The sequence below is a fragment of the Seriola dumerili genome, unplaced genomic scaffold (genome assembly GCF_002260705.1).
Source record: "Seriola dumerili isolate Sdu_G_001 unplaced genomic scaffold, Sdu_1.0 BDQW01000432.1, whole genome shotgun sequence".
In the NCBI taxonomy this organism is placed as follows: domain Eukaryota; kingdom Metazoa; phylum Chordata; class Actinopteri; order Carangiformes; family Carangidae; genus Seriola; species Seriola dumerili.
Genome location: NW_019174687.1, coordinates 4483840 through 4501956, shown reverse-complemented (window position 1 = coordinate 4501956; position 18117 = coordinate 4483840). Strand labels below are relative to the sequence as shown.

The following is an 18117-nucleotide window of genomic DNA, read 5'->3' as shown; positions in this document are numbered from 1 at the left end:
AAGTTTGACCAAGGTGGATTTGGTACCGCTGAGGAGAAAAGTGAAGAGTGAAACTAACGATGAACGCTCTTTTTCTGAGACATTTTTGCAACTCCTCCTCCAAGCTGAACAACCATACAGGTCGTTTTTTTCTCAACCCTCTGTTGTCTCCTGAAATAGCGCCCCTATGGCGGCAGGCGTACCGGACCTTGGTTTTCATGCTTACAATAATAAACACGTGGACTCAACATCGAGCGACGTACCATAATCGACCACGGTAACAATAATAACGTGGTTAACTTTGTCGAACGGTCATGGACAATAGAAACAACATAAACTGTTGCTTTCACATGGGAATCGAACATCGCTTCTGTGTCGTATTCCTCCATCCACCACCACCTCCTCCTGACGTGGACTTTGTCTCTCTTTATACTACGTCACCGCGCTTTTCCCTTTGCTCCTGTCATAAGTAACTACGACCAGCAACAAAACGTAACTATGGGTCATAACCTGCTGCACAGACGACCTATGGGTCGCAGGTACCTAGTGAAAGTACCTTTCTCCTACACCTCTACCACTCATGACTTACACTAAAAGTTTATGGCCTGGACCCACTTGTTCCTCAGCCAGCCTGTGCTGTAACATCCAGTCCAGTCAACAGGAAACTCAAGGCAGCACAATCATCCCCAAAGCTCATTTGATGGCAACTGGCAGCCACTGGTGTGTGTCACCGCCGAATGAAACCACAGCTGGAAAACGCATGAGGAAAGAAGGTGATAAGACTGATTCATTAGCATGTCCAATGCTCAGACATCAACTGAAGGGAGGCTCTTAATTAAAAATGCTCCTGCTATTATAAATTTATTCCATTATTTGTTTATACAGAACCTTTATGATAAAACGGCACAAAGTGTTAAAGAAAGACATCTACATTTTTCGGTTCTTGACGGTGTTAAATTGGATGAATTTCTTTGTCTTCTGCTTCACAGATATGAGACACAGCTTTAAGCTCTTTACCGGGAAAAAATATGGATTGTTAAAGGAATGGCAACCCCCCCCCCCCCCCCCCCCCCCCCACCACACACACACACACACACACACACACACACAAACTTCCCATCAATATTTCAGACAGTGACAGTATTTCAGTGTACGAGATGGCTCTGTGGCACAGCAGAGGTGTGTGAAGCTGACACTTCGTGCATGCTGGCTTGTGGCAAGTATACGCTCGCCCACCTGCCACTCAAAGCTTGTTGTATAAAAATGACATACAGTTGTCATGGAGGAGGAAATTAGCCGTAGAAACCAAAATGCTTTTTTTTGTACCAGGCTGTAAACATGGGAGTCTACTCCCACTGTCTCCACCACAAGTGATCAGGCGCAGAGAAGGAGGATGAGAAAGAAGAACCATTTAATGGATTGTGAAACTGAGGTAAAAACATGCATCAATTTACTTTAGTACAATCACTCCAAATGTAAAGTAAGGATATTAAACAATGCTGAAGGAAACATCGAGCACAAACAGTTATTTCTGTGTAAACGGCAGAACTTAACTATGATTAATGACAATGAATGAAGCTCCACGGAGTTGGTTATTTTATTTTATGTTAAATTACGCGTCTCGGCTTACTCTGCATATTGACGTACTCATGGTTTTTGTGTGGATGCATCACTTATGTATGTGGCCCCAGGACAGGAAATGTGGTCCTTTAATCATGTTTACTGGCATAATGAGGCCTGATGAAGGTGTTTGAGCCAGAATGACAATTAAAAAAAAAAAAAAAAAAAAAAAAAGAAGTTAATTGAACTTTTTGAACATTTGTCCTCTTTGTTCTTCTCTGGACAGAAACGCATCTCGCTCCAAATAAAGAAATGTACTTGGCAAATTAAATTAATACGACCACGACAAGCAGACTAAACAAACCCATTAGACATTTCTGCAGCGGACAGATATTAAAACAGCCAAGTTTTTTCACAATATTTTCTCTTTTAAATGAATTCATTTCCACTGTTGTTTATTACATGGCCTTTTTCCAAAATGAATTCACCTTCAACACTCTGGTGCTGTAACAGCCTCCTCCTGGCTGCATCCCACCTCCAGCCTCCTCAATCTCTCTCACAGTCATTCTGTGTCTTTCGCAACTACTAAGGTGGTAACTGCCTTTCAGAGAGTCTCTCCTCAAAGACAGGCAAGGTGTTGCGCTGAGTTGTGGGAGTAGTGTGAAGAATGAATAAAGAGCTGGGGAGAGAGAGAGAGAGAGAGAAGTTCAAACTGTGACTGCTCTCTGGTCAGCTGATGCGTGAAGTGAAGCTGCACTTTTATTTGTCTGATGCATGCTGAAGCCTGACTGTGCTGAACATGCAATCACAACATCCTGAGTTCATATAACTTTGTCCTAGAAAGTCTGTGAATGTACAAAGCTCAATAGCAAGTATCTGTTGTAGGAAAACGTAATCAGTGGCTCTTACATGTGTTTGCTTTGTATACAAAGCATAATTTAAAAAGGGCACAGTGTTGCATCACCATACACTTTTTGCTCATACACTGCCAACGCCAACTGGTTTTCTTCAGCTACACAGTTAAAACTCAGTTTTTGATTGTAAAAAGTAAAATTTTAGTGAAAGACATGAGAGATAGTAAAAGTCGTCTGTCCTTTCCTTACAGCCCAGCTGAATTTCATATGTGTACTCACCTCTGTTTCTCACCTGCCTATCATTTACTGCAACATATAAATATTAAGAGGCCATATCTGTAAATGTTGCTATTGCTGCATAGCTAACATTGTGAGTTCAGCAACAAACTTCATTCCTTTACTTACAGCTGTCTCCAGAGGTGGAAAGCAACACCGTTGTTAATTCTTGTCTCCATCACGTCCTTCCGGCTGAAATTAGCATGCCACCTAGCTAGCCTCGGCCCGATAGCGACTCACTATAGCCTTCAATCTGCCCTAACGACATAACCTTGCTCAAAAGGATGTATTAGTACCTTGCATTGTAAACGCAAATATGTCTGAAGCTCTTGACAATCACCACTACTTGCTCCCGGCGAGAAACCACGTTTCAGCAGCAGAGAGAACTTACAAATAGCCCCTGTAATAATAATAATAACCTTGATTTATAGAGCACTTTTCTTAATGTTAAAGTGCTATACAAGAAGAATGAATGGCGGCGTGGCACTACACGTCACATCTCTTAATTATGGGAGTGCAATGTGCAATAAACCAATCAGAGTGCCATCTGCCATTCCCTATAAAAGCCAGGTGTGCATGCACTTTGGTGGATTGGTATTATAACAGTGGATTTTCCAGGGAGTAAGAAAGAACGCTTCCCTGCAGTGGAAACAGATTTCTGTCGGAGCAGGGGAGGTGCACCCATCAATGTAGATGAATTTTATTATCTTGACAATGTTCAATTGACTTCAGACCAGGTTTTTGTTGGTCAAGGGAACACATCACACTCAGCATTGATTCTGGAGAGTGCCGTTTTTCCTGTGTAGTCCTTTGTGAACTACATGGATTCCTTTTAAGCAGTATGCATTTTCATTGTGACAGACCGGCGGTAGACCCACATGCAACACACCACAGGCAATGATACAGGCAGGAATCGATAGCTGAAAATGGCACAGGCAGGAACACAATGTTTCTCCACGGGGAAACGGCAGTATACAGTGACTCACTTTCAAAGCGCTGCAGCAGTACAACGACCAACAACCACAGACGGAAACCAAAAAAAAAAAAAACACAGGGCAAAGTCTCAAGGTCGGGTTCAGAAGACTAGGTTGTTTACCAGGGAACAGGCAATGAAGGAGAATCAAAGACACGCTGAGTCTGCGACGGGCGATCCAAATGGGTAAAAGTCTTACATGGGAAACAACCAAGAACAACCTGGCAGTGAGTGTGTGGAAAACTGGAGACTAAATAGTTGCAGAGGCAATGGGAATCAGGTGTGTGTGATTATCCTGATTGCAGTGGAGCAGAGTGGAGCGGGGGCGTGGCAGAGTCAATGAATGAAGTGGACCAGGAAGTGCAGGCTGTGGCATTCATAAATCTGTTTGCTTCATGTTACAAAGTGAATTTGCAAACACGTCTGCCATTTTTACATTATTGACATTTCCCAGTAAGCAGCTCACAGACCGAGTTGAATCTGGTTGAAATGTAAGTTGTTGTTTTTTTTCCAGATGCCTTTGTTACATGAACTGTTATTTCAACAGAATTGTATGTATTAAAATACATGCTTCACACTGAAATATAGTTGTGTAAATGGTATTTAAACAACTGTCATGTGTAACCTAAAAATTCAGTAAACTTTCACTTTTTTCTTCTCTCTTGTCAGTTTCAATCTGAAAAGTCTTGATGCTTTTTTACCTGCAAATCGCCAAATCAGTACATCAGTAGCTGGTGGTTTGTGTGCATGTGTGTGTGTGTGTGTGTGTGTGTGTGTGTGTGTGTGCAACCTTGTCTCCCCTCGCCTCTTCTCCCTCCAGGCCGTCGCAGTAAATAGAAGTGTTGCATTTTAGTTTTAGTCATCTTGCCTGATGAATTTCACAAAATTCTGCTGCGTGTTAGGAAACAGACTCATCTGCACCGTCAGTCTGAGTCGCGTTCAGCTCGGCTGATTTGCTGTGACTGTTGTAGCCAAAGCCAAAACTTGATCTGTTATTCAACTTTTAGGATAAATGGGTTTTGGTGTTTGATAATTGCTGTTCAGCTGCCACTTCTGGCTAACGGTTTTTGCGTGTCTGCGTGTATGTTTCTGTGTGTGTGTGTGTGTGTGTGTGTGTTTGCGTGTTGTCTTGATGACAGCCAGCCTCGCCCCGTGCCAGAGGATAAAGGGCCGCAGTCTGTCTGGGAGGATTTCAGTGAGTGATGAGCCGGAGAGGAGTCTGTCCACTGGGAACTATTTCAAAAGCTGTTGATCTCATTATTGGCAAGAAAACTGAGTAAATTAACTTACAAGTTTTCAAACCTAAAGTACAAAGAAAGACTCACCTGAGTGTTTTCTGATCTGTCACCTCTATCATTAAATTCTAGTTCAGGTAACTAAAACTGTAAGGAGAAGACTGTGGTCAAACCTGAATTTAGTGTTGGTCGTAAACAGGATGCAAACTGATAGGTAACAAGAAATGGCAGAACAGGAATGCCAAAGATGTGTTTGGAAACTGATTTGCCATTAAACATTTTGTCCATCAGTAAGGACCGACAGGATTAGGCCAGGGACACAGCACTGGAAGCGTGGCGTGAGCGTGGTGGCCACGGAGCGTGTTGATTTTCATTTCAGTGTCCATGTTAACATGTTAGAGTGGACACACTGGCTGAGTGAGACACGTCTCTCGTCTTGTGTGATCTTAGAGATTCGGCCTCTCGTGTGTCCCATCAGAAATAGACAGAGAAAAGACCTGCTGATGTCGTACTGACATCATGCCAGCCACATGATGCAAAACTGACACCTTCCACTATAGTTTTCTCTGTCTAGGCTGAATCTGAATATGACACAGACATGAAAAACCATTGATATATTTTTTAACCATTTTAGCAGCTGCATGTGGAGACAGTGGCACTTTACTGATGTTTGCTGTTAAAAAATAAATCAGAAATTAATTTATAATGACAAGAAATCCAACATTGGAGTAGCCTGCAAACTCTATATAAGAGACAGAGCTGCAGCAGCAGCAGCAGCACTGCAGCAGAGACGCAGCCGGTGTGAATACACATGCATGCTTCTTCGCAGCAACTCGGCGACGTCTGCCGCCCACTCATGCAATGCATCTAGTGTGTTCCCAGCATTATTTTCTAACTGTTTAAAATTGATTTTCTATCATCTGCGCCAGAACAAACTGTAACCCAACACTGAGGTTCAATTGTGTCACCTTAACAGTGGCTTTTTTTTTTTTACCGATTCAGCACAGATAGAGCAACATTAGTATTTTCCACAGCCGTCCTCACTGCCTTCAACTAACTTCTGCGTCTGCACCAAGTGGCAATCTCCGAGGGTGAAACCTGAAGCAAACATGGAAGTACCAAAAACCACACTTTTTCGAATGGCCTGGTTCCAACATTGAGTCAATCCCCATAGACTCCTATGTTAAAATGTCCAACTTTACAGCAGGAATAAACGTGATTACAGCCTGGTACAAAAAACGCTTTTGTTCTGTAGCTAATTTCCTCCTTCATGAGAGTCAGGTACTGGCATAATGATGGCAGATGGCAGAACAGCCTTCTTCAGAAACCTGTGGGTGATGTCACAACTACATCCATCTTTATTTACAGTCTAGGGTCTGCACCCACCTGCTTGAACTCAATCATACAGGCTTATGCTCCTTCTTGACCACTGTGTTCCTCCAAGGAATGTCGTCTGGCATTACCATCCCTGCACATAAGACAATAGTGGTTCTCCGATGGTGGAACAAGCTGCTGAATGCGATCAGAGCAGGTGCATCCCCTCTCTATTAATATTTACATTTACTCATATAGCAGACGCTCTTATACAAAGCAACTTACAAGTGAGGGACATCACTAAAGCTTCCGTGCAGTGGGACCAAGAGCTGGGCGTTGTAGTGGGTCAGGTAAACCCTGATTTTTCTGATGTTGCATCTTGCAAAGTGGCACGACCGGAAGACGGGTGCAACATGGTCAGGGAAGGATAGCTGGTCATCAAACATGACACCCAGGTTTGTTGCAACCTTGGTTGGGTCAGAAATGAAGATGTTGATTTTGATGTTGACATCGTGATAAAGAGAGTGATTGGCTGGGATGACTCGGAGTTCAGTCTTAGAGATTTGAAGGTGGCGTTCCTTAATCCATGTGAATATGTTAGAGAGCCAGGCCAAGATCTGCTCAGAGACAGCGGGGCCATCTGGTGGGAACGACAGGTATAGTTGGGTGTCATCTGCGTAGCAGTGATATGTGAAGCCATGCGAGCAGATAATTGGACCCAAGGAGGTAGTGTATGTTGCACCTCTCTATCTTCAAGAATCTCTTGAAGACTTATTTCTTCTGAGGGAACCTCCTTACATCAAGGTCCCCTACTTCACTGAAGCTTTAGTGGTGTCCCTCCCTCGTCAGTTCTTTTGGATAAAAGCGTCAACAAACAAAGCTACTACAGCAAAGATTCAGACTTTACATTTTTCTAAGCATTAAACTTTCTGGAAAAACTAAAACATGTTGTTTCTGGTCTTGTACCATGTACCAACAACGTTGAGGTAACCAGACTACACTGTTTACACAAGTCCATGATTAATACCTAAATCAGATGACAGGCTTATCTGTCCACACACACACAGATGGATGCACACACTTGGCAGTGGAACACATACACTGGACCGTACATGTGGTGTGATCACGGGCAGCTGCGGCAGCTTAAAGTTATGCAAACTCGTAGTAACACACTCACACGTAGTAACACACTCACGCATACACACTGTGACATTAATATTCAAAAATGTGGAGGATGGTTTGTTGTTGGTTCAGTGTTGTTTAGCAGGGTCTCAGTGTTTCCTCTGCAAGATTTATGTGGCTCACACAATTCATTCATCTGCTCCTCCTGGTTTAATACACACACTCAAACACACATAAAGGCAGAGAGGCAGCGAGCGTTGGCTGGTTGGTTTAAGCAGCTTATCTTGACCCTGTATTCATCTGTCAGTCATAACCTTGACTTTCCTCTGTGTATCAGCTTGAAATATCTCTCTTCCTTTGAGAATCATACAAACAGAACACAGACAGACAAATGAAAGAATAAATATACATCTACAAATAAATAAAAGTATCATTTATTATATATAAAGGTTAAAAAGCAGATATGAAGTTTTTCCGGGAAGGGAGGGAACCTCCTTTGATTGCAGCCACTTGTGCATGTTGTGCTGCTCTGAGGGAGTGCTGTAGTTGTTTAGTTGAAGGGCTTTCTTCTGCATCCTGATGAGGGGATCAAGACTGATTAAGATGCTCCTTGTTCCGCTGGCATAGGTTTATAGAGTTTGCAGATTTTTTTCTTTATTCTCCTCTCGAAGCCAACAGCAAAAGCTCACAGCTTACTGCACATATAGCAGCTGAGGCTGAACCGTAATGTTACTTTAATAACAGTGTTTCACGTTGGGACTAATCGCTCTGTGTGGTACCGTTAATGAGGTTGGGAGAAGGTTTCAGCACACACAGGAACACGCATAGTAAAAATCCCAGGTTCCCAAAGATGTTTGGGCAGGAAAAGAGCTGACACTGGCAAGAATTCACCAAAACCTTAACTGGTCCATACAGTTCTGTCTGTTTGGATGTTGTCATTATAATAGGATTTTGAATATTGTCTGGGATTTGTTGTTACCTTGTAAATAGTCTGACTCACTGGATGTAGGCCTTAGGTATAAGCCTGCCATTGGGCGATGTTCTCCTCCCTTTCCCATTCCACCGTTTTCAAAAGCCCTTTCACTACAATTTGGATTGTGTAGTCACACAGTGGATACACGTCTGCTGCTTTTTGAAGTGTTTTTTTTTTTTTTTTGCAGGGAATTTGCCATTTTAATGTTTACATTGCGAATGGACTCAAAGCAGTTATTGCAGTATTAATGCACTTTCTACTTAACATGACCAACTGTTTTGACACGCATTACATGTAATGTGCGTTGTTAACGTACCCAGGTGAGCAGGTACACACAGCTTCTTCTGGCGCATCTTACATGCAGCTTTGCTTTTGTCCAGCTCTTCACTGTCTTCATAGTTTTTAAATCTGAAATGCAGCCACACATCTGTCTTTAGACTTGCCACCGACTGTCATGGTTTTATCTCACGCGCACGGCTGAGCTGCTGGCTCGTTTCAAAGGTTGGCACCGGCAGCTCTACACCTACAGTCGCCTGACGGGATCTCGTTGTGACAGCATCTCATCACATCCACAGCAGAGTGTAAAAGACAAATATTAAAAGATCGATCTTGGGTTTTATGAATCGATATCGGATTATTCAAATGAAGATCGAGTTCAATCGGAGAATCGATTTTCTTCAACCCAGCCCCAACCCAGTCTCGTGTGTCAGATCTTTCTGAAAGCAAAACAGCCTCTAAAATGTTGTGACAATATTTTAAGGTCAATGTGGAAACCTGGCCTGAACATATACAGTAAACTCTTTTCTTTTCTTCTACTTCCATCGCAGGTTGACAGCCGCCATCCCACCTGTAACTTCATGCTGGAGGTGGAGAGAGACCAGGTGGAGTGTCTGCGGCGGCTGAGGGAGGAGGAGGAGGAGGCTGCCAGCAGCCTTAAAGGTCACAATCACTCACAAACAATTACAGTCACAATCGACACTTTCCTTAGAGAAAGAGAGAAAGACATTTTAAAACTTTGTGGAGCTGAACTGGATCTTAAAACAGGAAACACAGAGCACATGTACAGAAGGATATATTAAAGTTCATACATGCAGTATATTCATTCCTCTGTCATGTGAGGATGTGAGCAGTTTAATCCTGTGTTTTATATTCTGTTCAGCTGTGTTTCTCTACACAAAATGAAAAACCAACAGATTCCAGTTCAGGTCACTTTCTCTTATTGAAACCCGTGTGATGTGGCTGGGAAAGGATTCCATCTCAATCAAACCTGGACTAAATCTGGATCTGAGACGCACTTGGTCTGACCTCCAGAGATGACAGGACAGATTAAACCTCATTTTGAAATATCAGATTATTTCTCTGCCTGACTGACTTCAGACAAAACTAATATTAAACACACACAATCTGCAGTCTTAGAAATCTGTCGCTCTTTGTTCTTGATACAAAAGCATTATGCAGGGTGCCAGCTCGTGTATAAAATGACATACACTGAATCATTTCATATTTAATTTCAATATGCTGGAGGTTAAACCCTGGACCACAGATGAACTGAATAATGCAGGTTAGAAAACAGTAAATATTTTAGCACTTGTTTGTAAAAATATAAGGGGAGACTATGAAAGTACTGACGGAGTGATGATCAGACACGGCTGATTGAGGAACACAACTTGATATTAAAAACAACTGATGATGCTACGTGACTTATTATGACTGATAAAGTCCAGACACCTACCTCGCCTCCTGATTGGGTCTCATCAATCAGTGGTGAATGCAACATGGATAGCAACCAAAGGTAACACCACACATTTGTTAAATGACCTGGAACACAATCACATTGCTGAATCTGAAGAGAGCATGACGTGGGCTTTCATTAATCGTTAACAGATAAAAGTTTGAAATAATCGAGATGCTGAAGTCTTATCACTCAGCCCTAATTCTGCCATACCAGCCACCATGACCATGTATAGACAGCCTGATGGACAGTCAGACTCCTGATTGTATCCAAATGCACACATTATCATTTCTCTCTGCAGCAGCTACATGTTGGATGTTCATTGAAACACACAAACGTACACAAGAACAAAGCAGGAGCAGTCGGATGCAAACTACAGTGATTATTCTCTCCTCAACAAACTTTGTTAGTTTGTTCTCCAAAATATAATAGTCTCTGAATAGCTCCTAACTGTTTCTGGAAAAAAAATAATAAGAAAGAAAAGTGCTGACAATCTTGGTTTAGCTGCAACCAAACCTGGCAACCTGGCAACCTTGCAAACGATACAACAGACTTCAGGAAACTGCAGAGTCACAGCTGTGAGACTGTAAAAGCAGACATTTTTACATTTCTGTAAAGATAAAACATGAGACATACAACTTTAGAAGTGCCGATAGGTGTTTTTTGTGTTTTGTTTTGTTTTGTTTGTTTTTTTTTTTTCAACTTCGGACAGACCCAGGCCGGCTGGTTCCCTCTGCTTCCAATTTATGTGCTAAGCTTGACTAAACACGTTCTTACTCACCCGCCTCTGCAGACATGACATGAGACTGATATCGATCCAAAGCAAACGAATAAGCATATTTCCTAAAGTGTTGAACTTTTCCTTTGAAGGAGCAGATCTGTTTAAACTACCTCTGTCCACAAGTTATTACACTTATGAGGCAAAAATAATGAGGCGTATATGTGGGACAATAGCAGAAATGTCAGCACTCACCCACATGTAGTTATGAAGTCATTAGCATGCTTAACTCTCTGCTTCAGAGAAGTAAAAATAAATAATAAATAGAGGTTTTAAACTGAGACTAAGCTCTCTGGCTCTGATCTGCTTGAAACAGTGTGACTTCAGATCATTCTTCACCCGACTGCCACAGTCAGGAATGTAAGCAGTGCCAGCAGTGTTTATACGCTCCGACCTCAGCTCAGAGATAATGAACACAGAGAGTGTGAACCTGGTGATGTACTGTTATGTTCCATACATGGTGCGAGCATGTATATCTGTACAGTGCACTGTACTGCTACTGGCTTGTTTAGCAGACCACAGCAAAACGTCCTTTTCCGAGCGCCACATGATTAAAAGTGTTTCAGTAAATGCCATATAAATACTATCAGTCTATTTATTTCAGCATTAAATAAGGTTGTTGTGTAGGATTTAACTGCACAATAAATATTTATTTAAGATGTGGTTTTAAAATACAGCATCATCCATTTAGAGTCACTAAATTCATTCTAAAGGTTTTAGAGACAGCGTTGCATCAGGCGTACCTTTACCTCTACCAAGCAGTGATTCTGGCTCCTCCTCCCCCTCCTCCTCCAACATGTCTCACCCTGAGCCTTGACTAGCTTGTTAGCAGCTTAGCAGGTTGGAGTCAGTGTCTGAATCTTCTAAGTTGTTGTCTGTTGTCATCTGTTTCAGTATTGTTCCCCTTGCTCAGGTCGTCAGCCATTGACTTTTTTGTGAACTAAAACTGCCGGAAAAACAACATTTCCCATTGGATCTGATGTTCATGGTTAATATTAAGTTAATACTACAAATCTATCGGATATCGAAGCTTAAGTAGTGACTGGATGGTGTACTTCACAAAGTAGATTTAAATGAGAGAAGAGGTGTGAGGTAGTGCGGAAGCTCCAAGAGTCGCGCTTTATAAATGAATAGAATGGGATGTTTCTTCATGACTGTAGATAGGTCCAACCCAAAGTGTGATGCGCAACAATGGACAGGGTTAAAGGGCTGAGATGGTGATGGGGCAGCATGACAATACAGAATATCTCCATAGTCAAGGTGATCAGTGTATCACCTGCTGTCCCTGATTAATTCCTGGCATGAAGTGAACTCCACAGATGAATAGTCATGACTTTATCAGCGTCTCAGAGAAAGGTCACTGTTTTCCAAAACAGATGTTGAGAAGTTTGAAGGGAAACTTTCACACGTTGCGGTGCAGATGAAATGTGCTGCTGCTTTTTCCTCAGAGGAAAGGCTCGTTTCTGATGTAACCCCCTGCGTGCATAATTATCCCAGCACAACTATACTGTAGGTCTCAATACAAGATCCAATTAGTCTGAGTTTGAACTGAGAAAGTTGAGCTAACTTTTCCTTTGCCTCCTTAAAGTTTCATGCATATCTACTTCTGAAACGTAGTGTACGCTAAGTTTACATGTTTAATGCACACTTCCTGGTCTTATGTCCAATGTAAAAGGCCCATGAAAAACAAATTCATTCTACTATCCTTTTTATCTACAGCAAGCTAAAGCGCAAAACTTCCTTAACAAGCCAGACTTTCCCCTCCACTGATGTGAGCTCTGGACACTGTGAGTGCCCCCCCCCCCCCCGCTGTGATAATTGAAGCTCAATGACACAAAGTAGAGCAAAAATAACATGGCACAAATCCTCTTCACGGGGGGGGGGAAACTGTGCTGGTAAGAGCGTTCTGAGAGCGAGTTGTTTCCTGGAGCGAATGAAGCCCTCAGGACTTCATCTGCCTTGCTCGATTCGACAGGAAACATGGCTCAGGTTTAGACTTCGGTTAATACTCTTAGGTCTGAATGTACGAAAGCTACAACATGGAGTTGTTGTTCCAGTTTTGTTATGTGTAGACATCATCTCTAAGTACAGCATCAAGGTCATGATCCCCCACTGGCTCCTCACCGCTGACTTACTGGGTGTGTGCGGACACCTTAGGATGTCGCTTTGAAGTAAAGAGACTGTCCTAAAAAATGAGCCCATAGGTCGTCTGTGCAGCAGGTTATTATGACCCATAGATATGTTTTGTTGCTAGGCGACATCTAGTGGTCGTAGTAATTATGGCAGGAGCAAAGAAAAAAGTGCGGGGACGTAGTCTAAAGAGAGATGAAGTCCACGTCAGGAGGAGGTTGTGGTGGAATACGACACAGGAGAGCGCTGTTCAAAACACAAGTGGAACAAATAAAAGTTAACGCGCACTCCGCTTCAGCAAATGCAGCGATTAATGTCATTAGCTACACCTGTGATTGACGGACAAAAATGAAGACTGCAAGCCCATAAGTTGTCTGTGCAGCAGATTATTATGACCCATTGTTACGTTTTGTTGCTAGGCGACATCTAGCGGTCATGATAATTATAACAGGAGCAAAGTGATGCAGCATAAAGAGAGACAAAGTCCACATCAGGAGGAGGTTGTGGTGGATGGAGGATTGTGACACAGGAGAGCGGTGTTCGATTCCCATGTGAAAGTAGCAGTTTATGTTGTTTCTATTATCCAACCACATTGTTATTACTGTAACCATGACAACAAAGATCGTCTAATGTTGAGGAAGTACTTATGTTAACCAAAATCACGATCTTTTCCTAAACCTAAGCAAGCCTGTTATTACAGTAACCATGGCGGCGAAGGTAGGTATGCTGCTTTCGGTACAGTCCATGTGTTTATTATTGTAACCATGACAACCGAGGTCTGGTACGAGTGCTGCTATAGGGGCGCTATTTCTGGAGACACTCCCATGGGTCGTATCAGGAGGTTGAAAAAACAACCTTGGCTGGAGGAGATGTTGGACGTGATGACTGTTGATGCAGCGAAGTAAAAGGTCTGCCGTTGAAGGTTAATGGAATCCTGTTGTACAGTTCATATAAAAGAGTCAGTCTGTTTAAGTAACTGCACTGAATAAAGGGTCCCCTGCTCAGTCAGCCTTCACTTTGTAGTGAATAAAGAATAAAAAAAGACCATAAAGCGGAGACAGGGGATTTACCCCCAGATGTGTGCTGCTGTGCATTTGGTGCGTTGTCGGTTAAAGGCGGCGGTGATGCCTCAGTGTTTCTGTGAAAGCGCACAGAGAAAAGATGGATCACTTAGCGGGTAGACGGACGTTTCCTCATGCTCCGGTGAGCTCAGATTCCATTTTTTTACCCCAAAGACATCTGTTCTCTCGTCTCGTCCTCTCTTGCCCTCTCTGTATCTCTGTAATCTCTTCTCTTTCACTGCTCCCCTTTTCTTTACCTCTGCACTTTCACCCCTCCTTTTCAAACTACCGTTTCCTCTTTATTTTCCTGTCTTCTTAGCAAATCTTTAATACTCCTTTTCTTAGGTTTTTCTTAATGTCCGTCTTGCACTGACTTCTCCTCTCTATCTAGTCTCCTAATAAAAGTCTTTTCACTGGTCTAATGGACTGTAATGGAGCATTTTCACTGTCCAGGCCATTTACAGTATAAGCTCCCGTTCCTACATTAGAGAAACAATATGAGACCAATTGTCAGGTCAAAGGTCAGAGAGCAGAGTCCTGGAAAAAGATAAGGCTGGATTATGAACCGGGCAAATAGGGGCAACTTTCTGGGGGCCAAACCCTCAGGGGCCCCAAAGGGTGTGTTTCTCACATTAGAAGTCTCCCAAAATGGAAATATTCTGATAAAATACCGGAAGTCCTAACAGCCTCTTTAGAACAGAACTTAAATGAATCCAGTGTTTGAACCTTATTAATGTATTTTACAAATACTGAATCCACCGTGTGACTCAGATCACATCTACACTAAACTGGCTGAGTTTCAGCAGTTTCAGCTTTCATATAGTTTTTCGAGGTACTTGGCAGTATGTATGGGCCCATTGTTGAATTGAATTAATTCAGTGAAAATCAGACGCGGCAAAACATGAAATAAAATATTGAAGAATAGTGTTCAAAGGGTTAAAGCAGAGTGAGTGATCGTGGACAGCAGGAGGCAACAGGATGGAGGTTTTATGGATTGATCCCACTGTGTCTGTGCTACCATCTGATTCTGGCTGCGATGCACAGTTTTGTTGTTCGGAGGGAAGATGATGACATCCTCATGTTCTTTTTCACGTCGTTTCGGTTGCTTCAGTGTGGATGAGGATCTGTGCAGAACCTGAATTGACAATATGAGAGGAGACATTGATGATTAGTTCAGGTGCAGGTGCAGGCGCTCGGGTTTCTGCCTCTCACACCTCAGAGTCATAGGTTTAATCTCTGCATCTGCGAGCAGTCGTCTTCCCTGACGAGACAACAATACTTTCAGTTTCACAAGTCACTCCCGATGATGATGTTGTCAACTGAAACCACCTGAAATATGAGATTAAAGAATAAAACATTTCAAGGAGCCAAGTGAAAAAAAGGCCAGAAAAAAACAGATGAATACATCACGCTGGTTTGTTTAGCTTCTCATGTCCTCTGGCTGTGTTCTTTTCTTTCTTTTTTTTTTTTTAACTTGACACTAATAGGTTTCTTTTTATAGCATTTTTTCTCTCTTCACACTCTGATGCCCTGGTAGCTTGCTGGCTGCATGTCTTTTGCAGGGATGTCGGGGAGGAGGGCTACACTTTACCGAGCACACTGTCTCAATTCATCTATCGCTAAAAAGCCTTGTTGACTTTTCAGTTTGCCATCAGCACTTTCACACCCATTAAGGCTCATGCTGAAGAGCTGGAGGAGCTATTTTTGGTAGGCCGTGTGTTTGTTTTGTTTATGGGGGGGGGCGGGGTTTGTTTTCACTCACTCTACGTGTCTCCTGTGCATTTTAGGAAAGACGGTGTTCAGAAATGCCAAAAATCCAAGAAAATGCTCCATGAGGAGTATAAGTTTCTTTGTGGTCCTATTGTGCTGTATGTGTTTGTTGTAAATAAGCTGTTTATGCTGAGATAAAGCAGCTCAGTGGGGCGTTACTGAATAGAAATACACAATAACATTCTCTGGACAGATGTTAACAGCACACAATATTTTCAAAGTGATATTTTGCGGTTTCTCAGTTTACCTCACGTTGAGTTCTCATCCCTTCTTCTCAGAGTCACAACGCAACAACAACGAACAAACATTGTCCAAACATTTACAACATCAAGTTAATGGAGATAAATCATGCAATATGGTTGAAAGAGCTCTGCTGAATTTTCCCACTCCTGCTCTAAATCCTGGACCATTAACACTGACAAAGCTTTTAGTTTAGACTCAGTTCAGACCATTTTTGTTTTTTAATAATTAATTCATATATGATATACACAGAATAATACAGAATAAAGCAGTCTAGACAATTTTCTGCCATTTTTGGTGTTAATCTGAAAACAAATTCACAAGTACAGATACCAGCTTTACGTTACACATACGTAAGTATTTCAGTCAGGGAGGAGGTACGGTTTGGCAAATGCTACACTTTAAATGTTTTTGAAAATTAGTTTTACAGTAAATGGTTCATGCTTTCAGTGTGAAAAACAAAACCTAGTACAAGGCTGGACAGCGTCGATTTCTATTAGCATCCTGCCTAGTGTCACCTGTGCTCACATACACAGTATTTAATAAAGCTGAATTCATAATAAAGCTGTTCTCATTTACATTTTCATTTCTGTTGTCAGACGACAGAACAGGTTTGAAATAGTGACTGACATGTGGCCCATCAGGCTCCCCGGTGGCTCACCTGGTAGAGCGCTTAGGATCAGTCCTTACCGGGTTCAAATCCAGCTCAGGCCTCCTACTGCATGTCATTCCCTCTCTCTCTCTCGCCCCCAACTTTAGACTCACTGTGATTCACTGACCCTACCACATTGAAGGCAACAAAACGGCCCCCCCCCCCAAAAAAAAATGTGGCCCATTAAGACTTCATGTTAACCGGCAGTCACTTCCAAGCTGCTGCTGCTGCTGCTGCTAAAATCCTGATTATATGACCAAACAAATGAGTTAAAGACAAAGACTTTACTTTGATTTCAGAGAGAAAGTTAGAAGCTGATTCACATCAGCATAGAGAGGTGTGTCTGTAGATGGAAAGCCTGACTCGCACTCACAGGGCAATACTTGCGACTCTCTTGTACGGAAAGTAAGTTTGTCTAAAAGGTCGCTAAATCTGTGCTAGGTGCTTTAAAAAAAACTTAAGTCTAAAAGTCTCTAAATGGGTCTGAAAAGTCAGGTAGTAACGGGGCATTCAGCTGACCAATGGAGTAACTTCATCAGTCAGTCAGTCAGTCAGCTTATACTGTATATTCATGCTTATATGGCTGGCCCCACCATTGCTGTTGCAGTAACCAGTTAGCTCCACTTGCCAAGTCAAATTGTGCTAAATTTTGCATAAATGACATGAGTTTCATACCTGATATGACTAAAATGTAATTTTTGGACTTTTAAATGTACTGCATGTTCAAAGTGTCTCTGATCAGAATTTATTACACTTTGCCATTGTATTCTTTTATCAGTGTGTCTGTAGCCAGTACCGCTGGTCAAAACATGAAACACACATTTTCCCCTACAACGGGAGGAAATTATCTTATCAGTGGTTATTTTTGTCAAAAAAAACTTTTAGCAAATGGAGATTGTGGGTCACTCGAGGCCACGGCACAAACACTGTAATTTTGTTTCTGCAATTACGAAGACAGAATGACAGTGAGCAGAGGGAGAGATGCTCTGGAAGGGAATATCAGCCTGTGAGGCATTTGTATTCATGAGCGCTGCCTCAGTAAGAAAGTGAATTCCTCAGCAGTAGACAGCACAAAAACACAACAGGTTCACTCGCTGCTTTTCTGATGAGGGAGAACAAATTGTCTTCCCCCGAAACTCTGCAGCTGCTCCACGCCTGCTGCGACTTCTGTGCACTGTATATAAACTAATATTTGACCCTGTGTGTGAACCACAGTCTAAAAGGGATAGAAATGTTGCCAAGCAGTTTTTAGTTGCGAGGACATGTTAGATTATTTTGGGAAAAAAACACAACTTCATTAAACGAGTGTCAGAAAGAAAAACATATGAGAAACCACAATGCAAAATGAACAAAATCTGTAACAAAAACTTCATGATGAAAGAAATAACACACCTCTACAAAGGTGACAATCATGATATTTACTATATGTGGAAACCCACTCCCTCACTACTAAGAAATCCTTTTAAAG

The 18117-nt window shown here is 42.2% G+C and overlaps 1 protein-coding gene across 1 annotated transcript in view; it reads left to right on the top strand.

Annotated features, from left to right (window-relative positions):
- Window positions 1-18117, top strand: part of vipr2 (vasoactive intestinal peptide receptor 2) — a 67327-nt gene that overhangs the window by 16973 nt on the left and 32237 nt on the right. Inside the window, exon 2 of the mRNA XM_022761832.1 lies at window positions 9114-9225. Coding sequence (XP_022617553.1) covers window positions 9114-9225 — 112 coding nt within the window. The remainder of the gene's footprint in view (window positions 1-9113; window positions 9226-18117) is intronic.